The sequence below is a fragment of the Hypomesus nipponensis genome, chromosome 3, assembly GCF_054491055.1.
Source record: "Hypomesus nipponensis isolate SF chromosome 3, ASM5449105v1, whole genome shotgun sequence".
Classification (NCBI taxonomy): Eukaryota; Metazoa; Chordata; class Actinopteri; order Osmeriformes; family Osmeridae; genus Hypomesus; species Hypomesus nipponensis.
The window spans coordinates 6155129-6169782 of NC_140363.1; the positions used below are offsets into that span (position 1 = coordinate 6155129).

At 51.1% G+C, this 14654-nt stretch overlaps 1 protein-coding gene across 1 annotated transcript in view; it reads left to right on the forward strand.

The window, feature by feature from the left end:
- The window catches only part of fgfr3 (fibroblast growth factor receptor 3), a 29961-nt gene extending 15789 nt beyond the window's left edge, over positions 1-14172 (forward strand). Inside the window, exons 5-17 of the mRNA XM_084673655.1 lie at positions 922-1045; positions 1259-1449; positions 4275-4419; positions 5612-5793; positions 6896-7044; positions 7266-7387; positions 7533-7643; positions 7834-8030; positions 8175-8297; positions 8476-8546; positions 10223-10360; positions 10749-10854; positions 11068-14172. Of these exons, the coding sequence (XP_084529781.1) occupies positions 922-1045; positions 1259-1449; positions 4275-4419; positions 5612-5793; positions 6896-7044; positions 7266-7387; positions 7533-7643; positions 7834-8030; positions 8175-8297; positions 8476-8546; positions 10223-10360; positions 10749-10854; positions 11068-11235 (1827 nt within the window). The 3' untranslated portion in view covers positions 11236-14172. The remainder of the gene's footprint in view (positions 1-921; positions 1046-1258; positions 1450-4274; positions 4420-5611; positions 5794-6895; positions 7045-7265; positions 7388-7532; positions 7644-7833; positions 8031-8174; positions 8298-8475; positions 8547-10222; positions 10361-10748; positions 10855-11067) is intronic.
- Positions 14173-14654: the final 482 nt, after the last annotated feature.

Sequence of the window (14654 nt, forward strand, 5' to 3'; positions counted from 1 at the left end):
CCTCCTGTTGCTGCTGAGAACGGTCTCTGACTCCAGTTTGACTCGTGTGCGGGGGGTTGGGGGGCTCCGGGGGAGGGGGTCTGTGGGGAGAGGAGAAGAAGTGTGGGGCGGGGGGGGGGGTAAAAGGAGGGGCAGAGAAGAGGAAGAGAGGAGGAGGAGGAGGGAACGGGGGGGGGAGGTTTGCCAGCAGGCTGAGGCATGTGCTGAGCCTGGCCTATGTTACCATGCAACTGCAACAAAAAAAAACACTGAGGCATAATATTTACATTGGTCCATTATTTTCCACTTGGGCATCCAAGAGAGTGAGCGTAAGACAGAGGTGGAGACAGAACGTGTGTGAGCGGGAGAAACAGAGAGAGAGAGAAAGAGAGAGTGTTCCTCTTTCCCCACAATGACACACATTATTAAGGGTGACTGGCCAGTGACTTGAGGTAAATGTTAAAAGTTTGTAAAAACACCAGGAGCTCCTGGTCCGTTTCCAGAGTTGGTGAGGTGAACTGTTCCATCCTGAAAGCTTGCTGACATCACTTCCTGTCCCCAAATATGTGACCTTCACAGCAGGGGTCAGCAGCTGGAAGGTGGCAGCAGCCCCCACCTCTCCACTGACCTAGCCAATCAGCATCTTTCAGGAAGAGGCTAACCTGTGCTCGGGGGATTCTGTCTGTTGCGGTTGAGCAGCACCTAGGGGTCATGAACTTTCTGTTAGGTCATGACCACACCCCCACACCCCACACCCTGACTGTACCATCCCTCTCTCCTTTCCTCTCTCCCTAAAGTCTCCCCTTCCCTCCCTCTCTGCTTCCCTCTGCCCTCTCCTTCCCTGATTCTCTCTCTCTCTCTCCTCCCTTTCATCTCCACCCACGCACGCATTGAGCATCACGCCCGTTCTAACCCTCCTTCCTGTCCCGTCCCCCCCTGCAGCTGAGGCACCAGCAGTGGAGTCTGGTGATGGAGAGTGCCGTTCCCTCCGACACGGGCAACTACACCTGCGTGGTGCACAACAAGCTGGGCAGCATCAACTACACCTACCAGCTGGATGTCCTGGGTGAGGAGGGTGGCTGGAGGGGAGAGGGGGAAGGGGGTTGCTGGGTGAGGAGGGGGGCTGGAGGGGAGAGGGGGAAGGGGGTTGCTGGGAAGGAGGGGGTAGTTGGAACAGCTCTGGAGCTCCGAAATATGCACAGACAGAGAGAGGCTTATCAAATATGAATGAAGCAATGATTCAACCATTGATATGAACTTTTTCTTCTGGCCCAATCAGAACGTGCCCCCCACAGGCCCATCCTCCAGGCAGGCCTGCCAGCCAATCAGACGGTGTTTCTGGGCAGGGATGTGGAGTTCCACTGCAAGGTGTACAGCGACGCCCAGCCCCACATCCAGTGGCTGAAGCACATCGAGGTGAACGGCAGTCGCTTTGGGCTCAACGGAGCACCCTACGTCAACGTCATCAAGGTGGGTGTGGCCACAACCTCCGGCCAAAAGCCTCTTCAGTCCCACAATGCTCAGAAACGCCAGACCTGTCCACTCTCTCTGCCTGGTTAGGGCAGTGGCCATTGGGGATGTCTGTCACCCTGCGCTCCAGGATGGACGAGGACTGAGACAGTCAGTCTATGTTGTTCTGTTGCTGAGAACTGAGACTGTGAGGGGCTGGTACAGAGGACTGGTGTTCTAGACCACAGCAGACTGGTGTTCTAGAACACAGCAGACTGGTGTTCTAGAACACAGCAGACTGGTGTTCGAGAACACAGCAGACTGGTGTTCTAGAACTGAGCAGATTGGTGTTCGAGAACAGAACAGACTGGGTGTTTGAGAACAGAGCAGATTGGTGTTTTAGAACAGATCAACCTAGAAAGCATTCCTCTGCGGGGACTACACCCCCTAACCCAGCCACACGTAAAAAAAAAAAAAAAACATTTCATTTGAGCAAGGAAGACTCCCATCGAAATAAAGAAGTCTTGCTTTTTTATTTGGTCTTTCTTTGTGGAGCGAGGGAGTAACAGTAAACATCTGGTTTGGGCTAAGTTAACTGCTGTGGTGGCGGCAGGGACGGCTTGCTAAGCGCCTCCTCAGCCTCGCCGCCTCTCATCTGCTGCTGCCGCCGTCTGAAGACGGAGGAGGGAGGAGGGGAGGCGAGGGGAGGAGGGACGAGGCACCGGAGAAAAACCATGGAAAAACTGAGGGGAGTGAAAGAACGCAGGGAAGGGCAGAGTCAGCAGGGCAAGAGAGAGAGAGAGAGAGAGAGGGGGGGGGAGAAGAGAGAGGAGAGAGACAGAGACAAAGGCAGAGAGTAGAGAGTGAGCGTGAAGAGAGAGACAGAATGAGAGAGAGAGAGAAAAGAGAGAGGAGAAGAGAGGGAGAGAGAGGAGAGAGGAGAAGAGAGCGTCGGGTGCCCAGACCGCGGCTCCACACTATTTTCGAACTCCCACATAATTGAAACAGTATTTAGTGAGATGCTTCACCACAGCCCTCTGAGGCCCTGTCTCGTGTGTGGTATAGGAGTAGGGGAGGAGCGGGCAGAAGGAGTGGGTAGAGCGAGAGAGGAGGGGAGTGGGGGTGGGTAGAGGGAGACGGGAGGGGAGGGGGGAGGGGAGGGGGGAGGAACAGGGAGACGGGAGCGGGGGGTGAGTGAGTGGAACAAAATGTTTGGGGGGGATGTTTTTTGAAGAAATGTATGAATAACATGTAGATGAATGGAAAGTGTGAAGCATGTGTGTCGAGGCCAGAGAGCAGAGAGAGGCTGCAGTTCCCCTGCAGGACGATGCTCGCTCGCCCCTCCTCTCCTCCTCAATGTGCTGCAGACTGTACCTGGCCACCTCTGTACATGCTTCATTATTTAACTGGTTTTAGATTCTGATCACCATTCCTGTCATGTTTCCTCCTTGCGTGGGATCATTATGCTCTGTAACGTGTGTGTGTGTGTGTGTCTGTGTGTGAGCGTTTGTACATGGTGTGTGTCTGTGGGTCTGTGTGTGTGTGTGTGCTTGTATATTGTGTGTTGGTGTGAGTGTGTGTGTGACTACAGCATGCGTGCTACCAGTCCGTAGCACAGCTCACTGTGCTATTTAACCTTCTTTGCAGAGTCTAGTGAGTGAGGAGACTGAGGCTCATGATCAGTTGACTCTGTACAATGTGACTGAGAGAGACGCTGGGAAGTACTGGTGTCGAGCATCTAATTTTGTAGGAAAGTCAGAAAATGCCTTCTGGCTAAAGATCTACCAACCAGGTAAAACGTCCTGTCTCAGATCCCTCCTCTGTTGTCCTGCACTGCTCACAGTGCCCTGTGTTCCCAGGCTGGCTGGCTGGCTGGCTGGCTGACTGGATGACTGGCTGACTGGCTGGCTGACTGCAGGTTGGCTGGCTAGCTGGTAGGCTAGCTTTTTGGCTGGCAGGTTGCCATATCTGGTTGGCTGACTGGCTAACAGGTTGACTGGCTGCCTGGCTGGCTGGCTGGCTGGCTGGCTGGCTGGTTGGCTGGCTAGATAAGTCCTATTTTGGACAGTGCCTGAGACTAGAAGTGTCTCAGTTGTTTAGCATGTCCCATCCATTTACCTTCCCCTGCCTTCTTGTCAGATCAATACAAAACACAATATAACGCCTCTAATTACTGCAGGAACTTCCAAAGTCTGCCCTCAAAAACACACACGCACACATACACCAGATACACAGCCACACACACACATACACACAGATACACACACACAGATACACGGGGACACACAGAGTGGTATTGATTTCTCCCCTTGTGCAGCCATATTAGTCTACCTCTACAGGAAGGACTGCAGCATTCGATTCATGGCTGTGGCTGGATGTCACTGTTCATTACTGAGCTGTGAGAACCAGCCATGGATGTCCTTCAGCCCCCACCCCCCTCCCCTCCCAGACCACAGAGACCTCACCCCAGCTCCAGCCCCAGCCCCAGCTCCAGCCCCAGCCCCAGCCCCAGCCCCAGCCCCAGCCCCAGCCCCAGCCCCAGCCCCAGCCCCAGCCCCAGCCCCTCCCCCCCTCCCAGTGTGGTGACAGTGGTGATCTGGTGACAGTCGTTCTGGTGGAGGGACCTCTCTGTTTCGGTGTCACTTCTCAGGTGGTGGTGATGTCACATAAGGGGGGGGGGGGGGCACATGGAGCGCCATCCACGTGCCCTGCCCCCCTTCCTCTCCTACTCCAGGTGGTGGTGGTGGTGATTCCGACTGGACCTTTGGGTATATGAAATCTCTCCCCTGTCTCTCCCCTGTGTCTCTCCCCCGTCTCCCCCATGTCTCCTGCCCCTCTCTCTACAGACTGCTGGTATCAACACTACTGATAAGGAGCTAGAGGTTCTCTTCCTGACCAATGTGTCCCTCGAGGACGCAGGCCAGTACACCTGTCTAGCGGGCAACTCAATAGGCTTTACTCACCATTCTGCCTGGCTGACTGTGCTGCCAGGTACACACCTCTCTCTCTCTCTCTCTCTCGCTGTCTCTCTCTCTCTCTCTCTCTCTCTCTCTCTCTCTCTCTCTCTCTCTCTCTCTCTCTCTCTCTCTGTTTCTCTCTCTCCTTCTATCTCTGCTTCCAAGAACACACCTCTCTCTCTCTCTCTGTTTCTCTCTCCTCCTATCTCTGCTTCCAGGTACACACCTCTCTCTCACGCTCTCTCTTTCTCTCTCTCTTGCTCGCTGTCTCTCTCTTTCCTTCTATCTCTGCTTCCAGGTACACACCTCTCTCTCACTCTCTCTCCTTCTCACTCTGGTGCCAGGTACACACATCTCTCCTCTGCTTCTCTGGGCTCTATAATCACTCATCTAGTCCTTCTGATTGTCGTGCCATTGGATCAAGGTGTATTGAAACCATGCATAAACCCAAAATAGAATCATATATTAACAAAATACTGTAGGATTTGTATTTTACACAATCTGCTGGACTGTCCTGAACAGCAGTTCTGTCTGTCAGACTGGGTTACTACTCCCTGCCAGTCAGCCTCCGAGCCAGTGTTGTTAGCTGTTAGCACGCCATTGTTCTTTATTTGTAAGTCTGTTCAGACCAGCTCAGAAGAAAGCTTTAAATCTGTTGAGGTTTCGTGTGTCTCTCTAGAGAGAGGTGCACTACAGTTTCGGTATATTTACCTACAGGAGAAAGCAGTGATTACATAATTGAAGACTTTCCAACTGAAAGCACAGGCTTTGCCAACTCCAGTGTACCTTATTATTGTTTGCAGTGAGGGAAGCCTCTCAGAACAGTCAGTCCTCCTACGGTACCGACTGACTCAGCCAAATGTAACTTTTCCACTCTTTATCATGGTTTCAATCCACACGGCCCTCTGGCTAATCTGATCGAGCTCAGAACAGTGATGATAGCGTGTGAGCCAAACCTGTTCTTCCCTCCCCCTGCCCCCCTGCCCCCCTCTCCTCCCCCCCCCTAATCCCCTCCTGCCCCCCTCTCCTCCCCCCTCCTCCCCCCTCCTCCCCCCTGCCCCCCTCTCCTCCCCTCTCCTCCCCCCTCCTCCCCTCTCCTCCCCCCTCCTGTCCCCTGCCCCCCTCTCCTCCCCCCTCCTCCCTCCTCCCCCCTCCTCCCCCCTGCCCCCCTCTCCTCCCCCCTCCTCCCCCTCTCCTCCCCTCATGCCCCCCTCTCCTCCCCCCAGCCCCGGATGAGGATCCAGACAGGGAGGATGACTACGCCGACATCCTGATCTACGTGACGGGCTGCGTGCTCTTCATCCTGGCCGTGGTCATCATCATCCTGTGTCGCATGAGGATGGCCACCCAGAAGACCCCGCCCACCCCGCCTGTACAGAAGCTCTCCAAGTTCCCCCTCAAGAGACAGGTAACAGAAAGTAGATACAAGGTTCCTTCAAACACTATCTTCCTTCCTCTCTCTCTCTTCCTCTCTCTCTCTCTCTCTCTCTCTCTCTTTCTCTCTCTTCCTCTCTCCCTCTCTGCCTCCTATGCAGTGATGTAATAACTTATTTGATGCAATCATCATTTATAATTCAGCAATAGTATGCGTTTACACACTGAGTTATACACACTGAGAGATACACAAGGAGAGATGCACACTCATGCTCAGCCTGCACCCTATGCTGAGGTCAGTGTGAAACGTGTTTCATGACTTGTATGGCCGTAACACTTCCTACCCAGGTCCTTGTTTCTCCTAATTCCTTTGTGCCTTGGGAAGGTTTTCATAACTCTGACTAAATCTAGCATAAAAGCAGTTGGTATGTCTGACTTTCATCTCTCTGAAATCCCATCTGGAGTTTTTCTCCTGCGTTTTCCTGTCGCCCCAGTAGAGAAGACGGGGAGGGGGGGTAGCATACATCAGGGGGTGCGAGTGGACACGTCCGTTTCCAGAACCTTCTGGACATAGAAGATGGAGACCTGGTTGACAACAACAGAGCAAGCTCTTCATCATGTTGGACACCCCCCCCCGCCCCCCCAGCTGGATGATTAATGGAGTCAGAGTTGTAGATGCCTCCAGAACTGACTAGTAGAGACAGAGTTCACTGATGAATAGCTGCATCTTCTCAACCTCCCCCAGCCCCCCCCCCCCACCTGCACCTCCTTCCCCTTGCCAGCCTCCTCCCTTATCACTCCCTGTTGAGGTGTCACTCTCCTGCCCCTAGCGACACCCCAGCTCTAAGAGAAACACTCTGCTGTTGTGGACTAAGTGGTCCATTCTTCATGGACTTTATGCCAATGGAAATAACCAGACAGTATACCAGTAGCCTGCTGTCTCTCATCCCTCACTCCCTCCCTCTCTTTGTTCCTCTCTCACCCCTCTCTCTGTCCCCGTCTCTGTACATGTTCTCTTCAGGAACTAGAACAGTCTGAGTTCTCTTCAGGAACTAGAACAGTCTGAGTTCTCTTCAGGAACTAGAACAGTCTGAGTTCTCTTCAGGAACTAGAACAGTCTATGTTTTGCACCCAAGCAGGTGTCCTTGGAGTCCAACTCCTCCATGAATTCCAACACCCCATTGGTCCGCATCGCCCGCCTGTCTTCCAGTGATGGACCAATGCTGGCCCACGTCTCAGAGCTGGAGCTTCCCTCCGACCCAAAGTGGGAGTTCTCCAGAAGCAGGTGAGAATGTCTGCTGCACAACCCCTCCAGAACCACTCTGCTGCAGTCGGAGAGCTTGGAGATGTCCTTCGATGCAGCAGAGAGCATGGCTGGGTGTTGGTGTGTTGAACGACTTGGTGATTGACGCAGCGTTTGGGATTTGCATGACACTTTGGGTAAAAGTGTCAGCTCAATAAATAAGCAGTGAGTGTGTTGAGCGAGCCTGAGCTGCTGTGTTGCAGGCTGACCCTGGGCAAGCCCCTGGGGGAGGGCTGCTTTGGCCAGGTGGTGATGGCCGAGGCCATCGGCATCGACAAGGAGAAACCCAACAAGCCGCTCACTGTTGCTGTGAAGATGCTGAAAGGTTTGTCAGGACGCCTAGAGTCAGGGCCGGGCCAGGAGTCCAGGCTAACTATTTACTGTAGCAATGGTTAAAGATCTTCAATGTCAGAGCATTCTTCAATATAGCCTGTTCTTCTCTCTCTTTCACATTCGGCCGCTCTCTCCAGATGATGCCAGTGATAAGGACCTGTCCGATCTGGTATCGGAGATGGAGATGATGAAGATGATTGGGAAGCACAAGAATATCATCAACCTGCTGGGGGCATGCACACAGGACGGTGAGCTGACGGGCTGAAGTGTGTGTGTGTGTGTGTGTGTGTGTGTGTGTGTGTGTGTGGGGGGGGGGGGATGTGGGTGTGTGTAGGTGTGCAGGGCCCTGTAGGTACCAGTGTGAAACTGGTGTGTGTATATCAGTGTGTGACCAGTGTATGCCTGTGCGTTGGTTTGTGTGTGTGTGTGTGTGTGCAGGACCCCTGTATGTGCTGGTGGAGTACGCCTCCAAGGGGAACCTGAGGGAGTACCTGCGTGCCCGCCGCCCCCCTGGTATGGACTACTCCTACTCCTTCGATACCTGCAAGATTCCCGAGGAGCAGCTCACCTTCAAGGACCTGGTCTCCTGCGCCTACCAGGTGGCCCGGGGAATGGAATACCTGGCCTCGCAGAAGGTACACACACACACACACATGCGCCAACCAGTTACTTGCACACACACATGCACCAACACACACGTGTAAGAGAGTAACTGAACACTCACCTGGACACCACTCGTTAGACAAGTCGGTTGAGACGTCTGTGTTGGGTGTCATCAGTGTATCCATAGAGACCTGGCGGCCAGGAATGTTCTGGTGACGGAGGACAACATCATGAAAATTGCTGACTTCGGCTTGGCCAGAGACGTGCATAACATAGACTACTACAAGAAGACCACCAACGTAAGTCTCCACCTGCTCCCCAACCTCCACTGACAGACACAGACCACCTCACTACCTTGAATCTCAGTACCTGGCCTGGTCTGGCCTGGCCTGGCCTGGCCTGGCCTGGCCTGGCCTGGTCTGGCGTGGCCTGGTCTCTTGGGCAGGTTGTGCTGACGCTGCTGTTGTGTTTCCGCAGGGTCGTCTGCCTGTGAAGTGGATGGCCCCCGAGGCTCTGTTCGACAGGGTGTACACCCACCAGAGCGACGTGTGAGTTCCCTCCCCCCTGCGCTTCGCAGCCACGCAGGCAGAACACGTTAGCGTCAAACGCGGAGCTGCGCGTGTGAATATGGATTTATCACATTCCCTCCCTAGTCCCTGGTTATCTCCGCTGGCTCTCATCTGTGCTGGATGATAATCCTGGGCCCTTTGTATATCAGCACCACATTCCAGACGCTGTTTGTACTTTAATCTTTGTGCGTGACAACAGAGAGAGAGAGAGATGGCTTGCAGGCCTCCGTCCCCTCCTTGTGCTATCAGTGAATCCCTGCTGTACCATTACTCCCAGTCTTTATCCCAAAAGACATTTCGAGAATATTTCAAAGGCTCAAACGAGCTTTTTCCAAGCTCCATTCTTATGTGATTGCTCCCATGTTTGTCTGGATAAACTGTAGGTGAGGGGTCGAGGTTGAGGGTGAGGTTCGGGGTGAGGAGTTTGGGTTAGGGATGAGAGAGGTAGGGGAGACGGGGAGAAAGCAGGGGTTTATACCGGTAGAAATGTCAAGCGGCATGACAGAGAAAGGGAGAAATAGCTCTCAGGCATCAGACTCAAGCTGCTTTTCCAATGCATGACTCGTTTCAGGTATTTTGTTTTGCACTGCAGATAGTAACTCCTGAAAAATGTAGCTAGTCGTCATTGCAAAGCTGCTTGAAACTGCCGGTTTGTTGGTTGGGTATTGCCTCAGGCAGTTTGAAACATAGATGGAGGTACCAAGTACCAGGAACAAGGTACCAGATTTGCCTGATGGAAAACCAGAAAAAGTTGAGTCGAATTGGTACAGTACCATGCAGTGGAAAAGTATGTATAGTCTAGACCAGGAGGTAGAGCATGCTGAGGCAGACCAGGATATAGAGGCAGGGCATAATGGGGCAACAGAGTGGAGGCAGAGACAGAGCACACTAAGGCAGCAGAGTAGAGGTAGAGTTGAACTGCTCACCATCTACTCACTCTCAACCATGATGAACTGCTACTGAGATAACATACCAATACACATTCGTCTGTGTGTCCGTGCATGTGTGTACGTTTGTGTGTCCGTGCACGTGTGTGCTTGCGTGTGTGCGTGTGTGTGTGTGTGTGTGTGTGTATAAGTAGCGCCAGGTTTTCACCCTCTGGACAGGAGCATGGATAATTAGATTATTCTTGCTGAGGGGAGTTGAGGGGGGTGGCAGATTGTGGAGGGCCAAACAATAGCAGGCCAGTTTAACAGCCCTCATCTGTTTACTCAACTACTTAGCAAAAATCACCAGCACACTGCTGGAATGTTCTGCTGGACAGAGAGAGAGAGAGAGAGAGAGAGAGAGAGAGAGAGAGAGAGAGAGAGAGAGAGAGAGAGAGAGAGAGAGAGAGAGAGAGAGAGAGAGAGAGAGAGAGAGAGAGAGAGAGAGAGAGAGAGAGAGAGAGAGAGAGCTGAGCAGAGCCCAGTACACCATGGATGTGTGCACACTCACCACACCACATAAGCGGCCAATTGTTAGCTAGCCTATCAGTGTGCTAACAGTGTTGCTGGTGTGAGCTAGTCTAGCAGTGTGCTAACAGTGTTGCTGGTGTGAGCTAGCCTAGCAGTGTGCTAACAGTGTGGCTGGTGTGAGCTAGCCTAGCAGTGTGCTAACAGTGTGGCTGGTGTGAGCTAGCCTAGCAGTGTGCTAACAGTGCGGCTGATCCCCAGGTGGTCGTATGGAGTGCTGCTGTGGGAGATCTTCACCCTGGGGGGATCTCCCTACCCAGGCATCCCAGTGGAGGAGCTCTTCAAGCTACTGAAGGAGGGGCATCGCATGGACAAGCCTGCCAACTGCACCCACGAACTGTACGTCAAATACAGTAGTAATATACAGTACAGTCATATACAGTCATATACTGTATAATTAATAAATAATAGTAACACTACTAGTTTACATTTACATGTATTAATTTAGCAGACTTGTTGTAGTAGTACTGTACTACAGGTACTTTCTAATTATTTATAGTAATACTGTATAGTTGTGGCAGTGCTACATAGCAATAGCAAAACTATACAGTATATTTACTTGTAGTAATGCTGTACAGCAGTAGTAATGCTGTGCAGCAGTAGTAATGACGTTGTTCTTTATTTTGCTGCTTTTAATGTCCCGTGTACCCCCGTACGGTGTCCTTGGATGTTGAGAAAGGCGCCGTAAATCAAGTGTATTCTTGTGAATGCTGTGTGCCCTGCGTAGGTACATGATCATGAGGGAGTGCTGGCACGCCGTCCCCTCCCAGAGACCCACCTTCAGACACCTCGTGGAGGACCAGGACCGTGTGCTCACCATGACCACCACAGACGTGAGCTCTCCTTCCCCCTGAACCTCACCCTCACCCCCCTACTCTCCCCCGTACCCCTCACCTCCTCACCCTCACCCCCCACTCTCAACCTCACTTGTACCCCTTCGTCTTCACCCTGACCATAAGGTGAAGCTACCAGGTATGGTGATAAGAGGATGCTACCAGGTGATGCTACCACGTGTACTAACCCCTCCCCCCCCCCCCCCCCTGCAGGAGTACCTGGACTTGTCTGTGCCGTTTGAGCAGTACTCCCCAGCCTGCCAGGACTCCAGCAGCACCTGCTCCTCCTCAGGGGATGACTCTGTGTTTGCCCCCGACCCCCTCCCTGACCACCCCTGCCTCCCCAAGCAGCACCAGACTAACGGGGTCGTCCGGACTTAAACTCCAGGAGTGGGGGGTAGGTGGTGGTCAGGATGTGCTCCCCCACTTCCTCCTCGCCACATGGCAGCAATACTCCCAAGTCTCCTCCTCCTGCCAGCCCTGCCAACTGGGCGGAAGAAGAGTCTGATCATTTGAAGGATGTTCTTTTTTTTTTTTTTTTTTTTTTTTTTGTCTTCATCAAAGATTATATTTTTGTACTTGGCCAGTGTTTTGGTATTGACAGAGGATAGGGAGAAACCATCTGTGCCTATAGAGAACAGAGGACCAGACCATGGGCACTGGACAACACTGCTAACGTGCAATGTACCAGCAGAGCCAGGACGTTCTTCCGATGGCACTCTGATCTCACCCCCTCCCCAGCACAGCCGAAGCTTCTGTCTTCCTGGAACAGAGACCAGTGTTTTAGTCAAGGTTGTTGATAGGAGTGACACTTAGCATTGGGGTTTTTATATGCATCTAAAATGTTTTTATTTGTAAATATATAAATGCAAATATGTATCATATTGCTGGCAAAACAGCCATGTGCTTAAAATGAAAACAAATGTAAACGTTTTAGAATCAAAGCATTGCAATCTAGAATACACTGTCTTGATCATGTAAACATTTATTCATTTAAATTGATAGAAAGGGTTTATTTGATTGATTAACATGTATATTTGTAAAGATATTTATAGACTTAACATGTGTTTCTAAAGTTTGAGAAACACAGTTTAGAAGTTTTGTAATGTATGCAAAGATTTTTATTTCAATTTTGTAACTTATTTTACAGCAGAACAGCATTATGGTTTTCACATCTGGCTGATTTCACTTCTCTGGTTTTTAATCCATATTTTGTTTACAGTCAAGAGAATGTAGGGAACATGCAGACAAGCAAAAACCCAGATTTATGTCATGAAAGTAAAGGATGCAATTGAGTGTTCACCTTGTTTAAAAAGTTCATGTGCAGTTAATGTCCCTCTGAGGGGTTGAATGAAGACCTTCCAGGTGGACCTTCACGTAGCAAATCTCTGCTAAAGCAGTAACTGCATCGTGATTATATTGTTCATCATGTGTCTGTCTGCTTGTCTGCCTGTCTGTCTGTCTGTCTATCTGTTTGTCTGTAAGTCATGTGCCAACACAGGGTGACGATTTTGAGAACAAAATGTTGAAAAAGTGCTAAATGATGCTAGAGCATAGTTAATCAAGAATGTGCCAAATCAGTCTTAATTGTATTTATCCAGGAGTGGTGTTATGTGAAGCCATCCTGCTCTGTGGTGGAAGCAGAGTCATGTGGGGCTGGGAGGGCAGGAGAGGATTATGGGATTGGCAGATGCCCTGAATATGCAGCCCTCTAGCTGACCCCAGACAGCCCTCCAGCTGACCCCAGACAGCCCTATAGCTGACCCCAGACAGCCCTATAGCTGACCCCAGACAGCCCTCCAGCTGACCCCAGACAGCCCTATAGCTGACCCCAGACAGCCCTCCAGCTGACCCCAGACAGCCCTATAGCTGACCCCAGACAGCCCTCCAGCTGACCCCAGACAGCCCTATAGCTGACCCCAGACAGCCCTCCAGCTGACCCCAGACAGCCCTCCAGCTGACCCCAGACAGCCCTCCAGCTGACCCCAGACAGCCCTATAGCTGACCCCAGACAGCCCTCTGAAGGTGCAGTCACCCGATACTACCTACTGGCTCCTGCTGGGAACCACAGCAGATCCCATATCCATGTGCTTCCTTTTCACAGACCTGCCATGGTTCCATTCTATAAGTGCCTGGAATCTTTGAGAGGATACATTTATTAGATTCAATCACGTTTGAATGTTTGAGCGGACAGAACGCTGGATCTGATGAAGCTGGTGAGGTTGATTTGTATTCTTCCCCAGTGGGTAAAAGCTGTCCCTATGGTAAAAGAACATCAATCTGATCAGCTGTCTGTCTGTCTGCTCTGGTCTGTTCCTGCCTGTGTGCTGAGGCCAAGCTTCATACTAGGAAGTTACAGCAGTATAACAGGAAGTTACAGCAGTATAACAGGAAGTTACAGCAGTATAACAGGAAGTTACAGCAGTATAACAGGAACATTGTGTTCTAATGGGCCTCCAGCTGCTCCCACTGCTTAATTATTGTTGTATTTATAAAGCTGAGCCTCAGGTGAAAGTTTACAAACTGAGCCTAAGGTGAAAGTTTAAACAGATCTAGGCTGGTATCTAACAGGTATCACTGCGTAGCTCATCAGTATCACTACCTCCCTCACTTCATGACTCCCCCTCTCCAACTCTGGCCCCACTGACTCACTCCCACAACTGACCACCTCTCAGCAACTCTGCTTTAGGCTGCCATTTGCTGATTGCTGTTGGGCGGCATTCACTTGCAGTAGTCAAACCTTTTCAGCTCAGTTCTGCTTGGTACACTGCAGGTCTGAGATAGAGAACATGGTTTTTGTCTCTGAAACGTAAGCTGTGTATGATAGGCTGTTTGTTTGGAGGTGTGGCCTGTTGCAATGTCAATTCACTGCAGCTTTGACACCATGAGATATTACACCTTAATTTATAGTTGTATATACATGAGGAGAGTTTATATAGCTGTGTGACTTCCTCTGTCTTAAAGAGCCTTTGGAAGGAAAACCTTTCTTGAAAGTGTCTTCTTACTTATGGCTCATATGTGCATTCCACTTAGGGGGTTACAACAATGAAATAACTAAATCACATTCTCAAATAGTTTCATTGAACTAATGACTAGCTACCAAAATAATTGTTTCCTTCTTTTTTCCTGTCTTTAACATAATTATGTGGAAAGGTGGAACTAACTACTGTTTGGTTAAACTGTTTTTTTTTGTCCATTTGCATAACAATTCTATACAAGTAGAATCCCCCCCAGGGATTCCTTACTTCCTTACTTGCAGATCTGCTCTGACAAACAACAGAATGCTGTCACTGGGTTCCAATAAACATGTTACAGGTTTCCTGTGTCAGTGCATTTCTCTTATGCTGCAGCACTGTAATAGACCAGCCTCTCACAGCACTCTGAGTGGATGCATATTAGTATAGTAGTAGAAATGTATAGTAGTAAAGATGTATAGTTGTATAGCAGTAGACTCCAGAAGTGACCCCATAGATGACCCTAGTATTGACTGACTGTCCCCGCACACGCCCCACAGACTACTCCATTCTGCTCCCCCAACCCCTCACCGTAACGCCCCGCATCCCCTCCCCCCTACCCTACCCACTACCCCCTTACCCCAGCCCCCAACTACGCACACACTCTACCCCCTCGCACCAGCCCCCCCACCCTCACCCAGCTCTCTGTCCTCCTGTCTGCAGTGCGTCCTGGGCCAGCATCCTGCCCTCAGTGGAACTTCCTGTGCTGAAGCGTTCCATTCACTCCCTGAGAGGGAGGCTTGTGCTCCCTCTAAACTGATGTTTCTGTTTGGAAGGTGTTTGCAT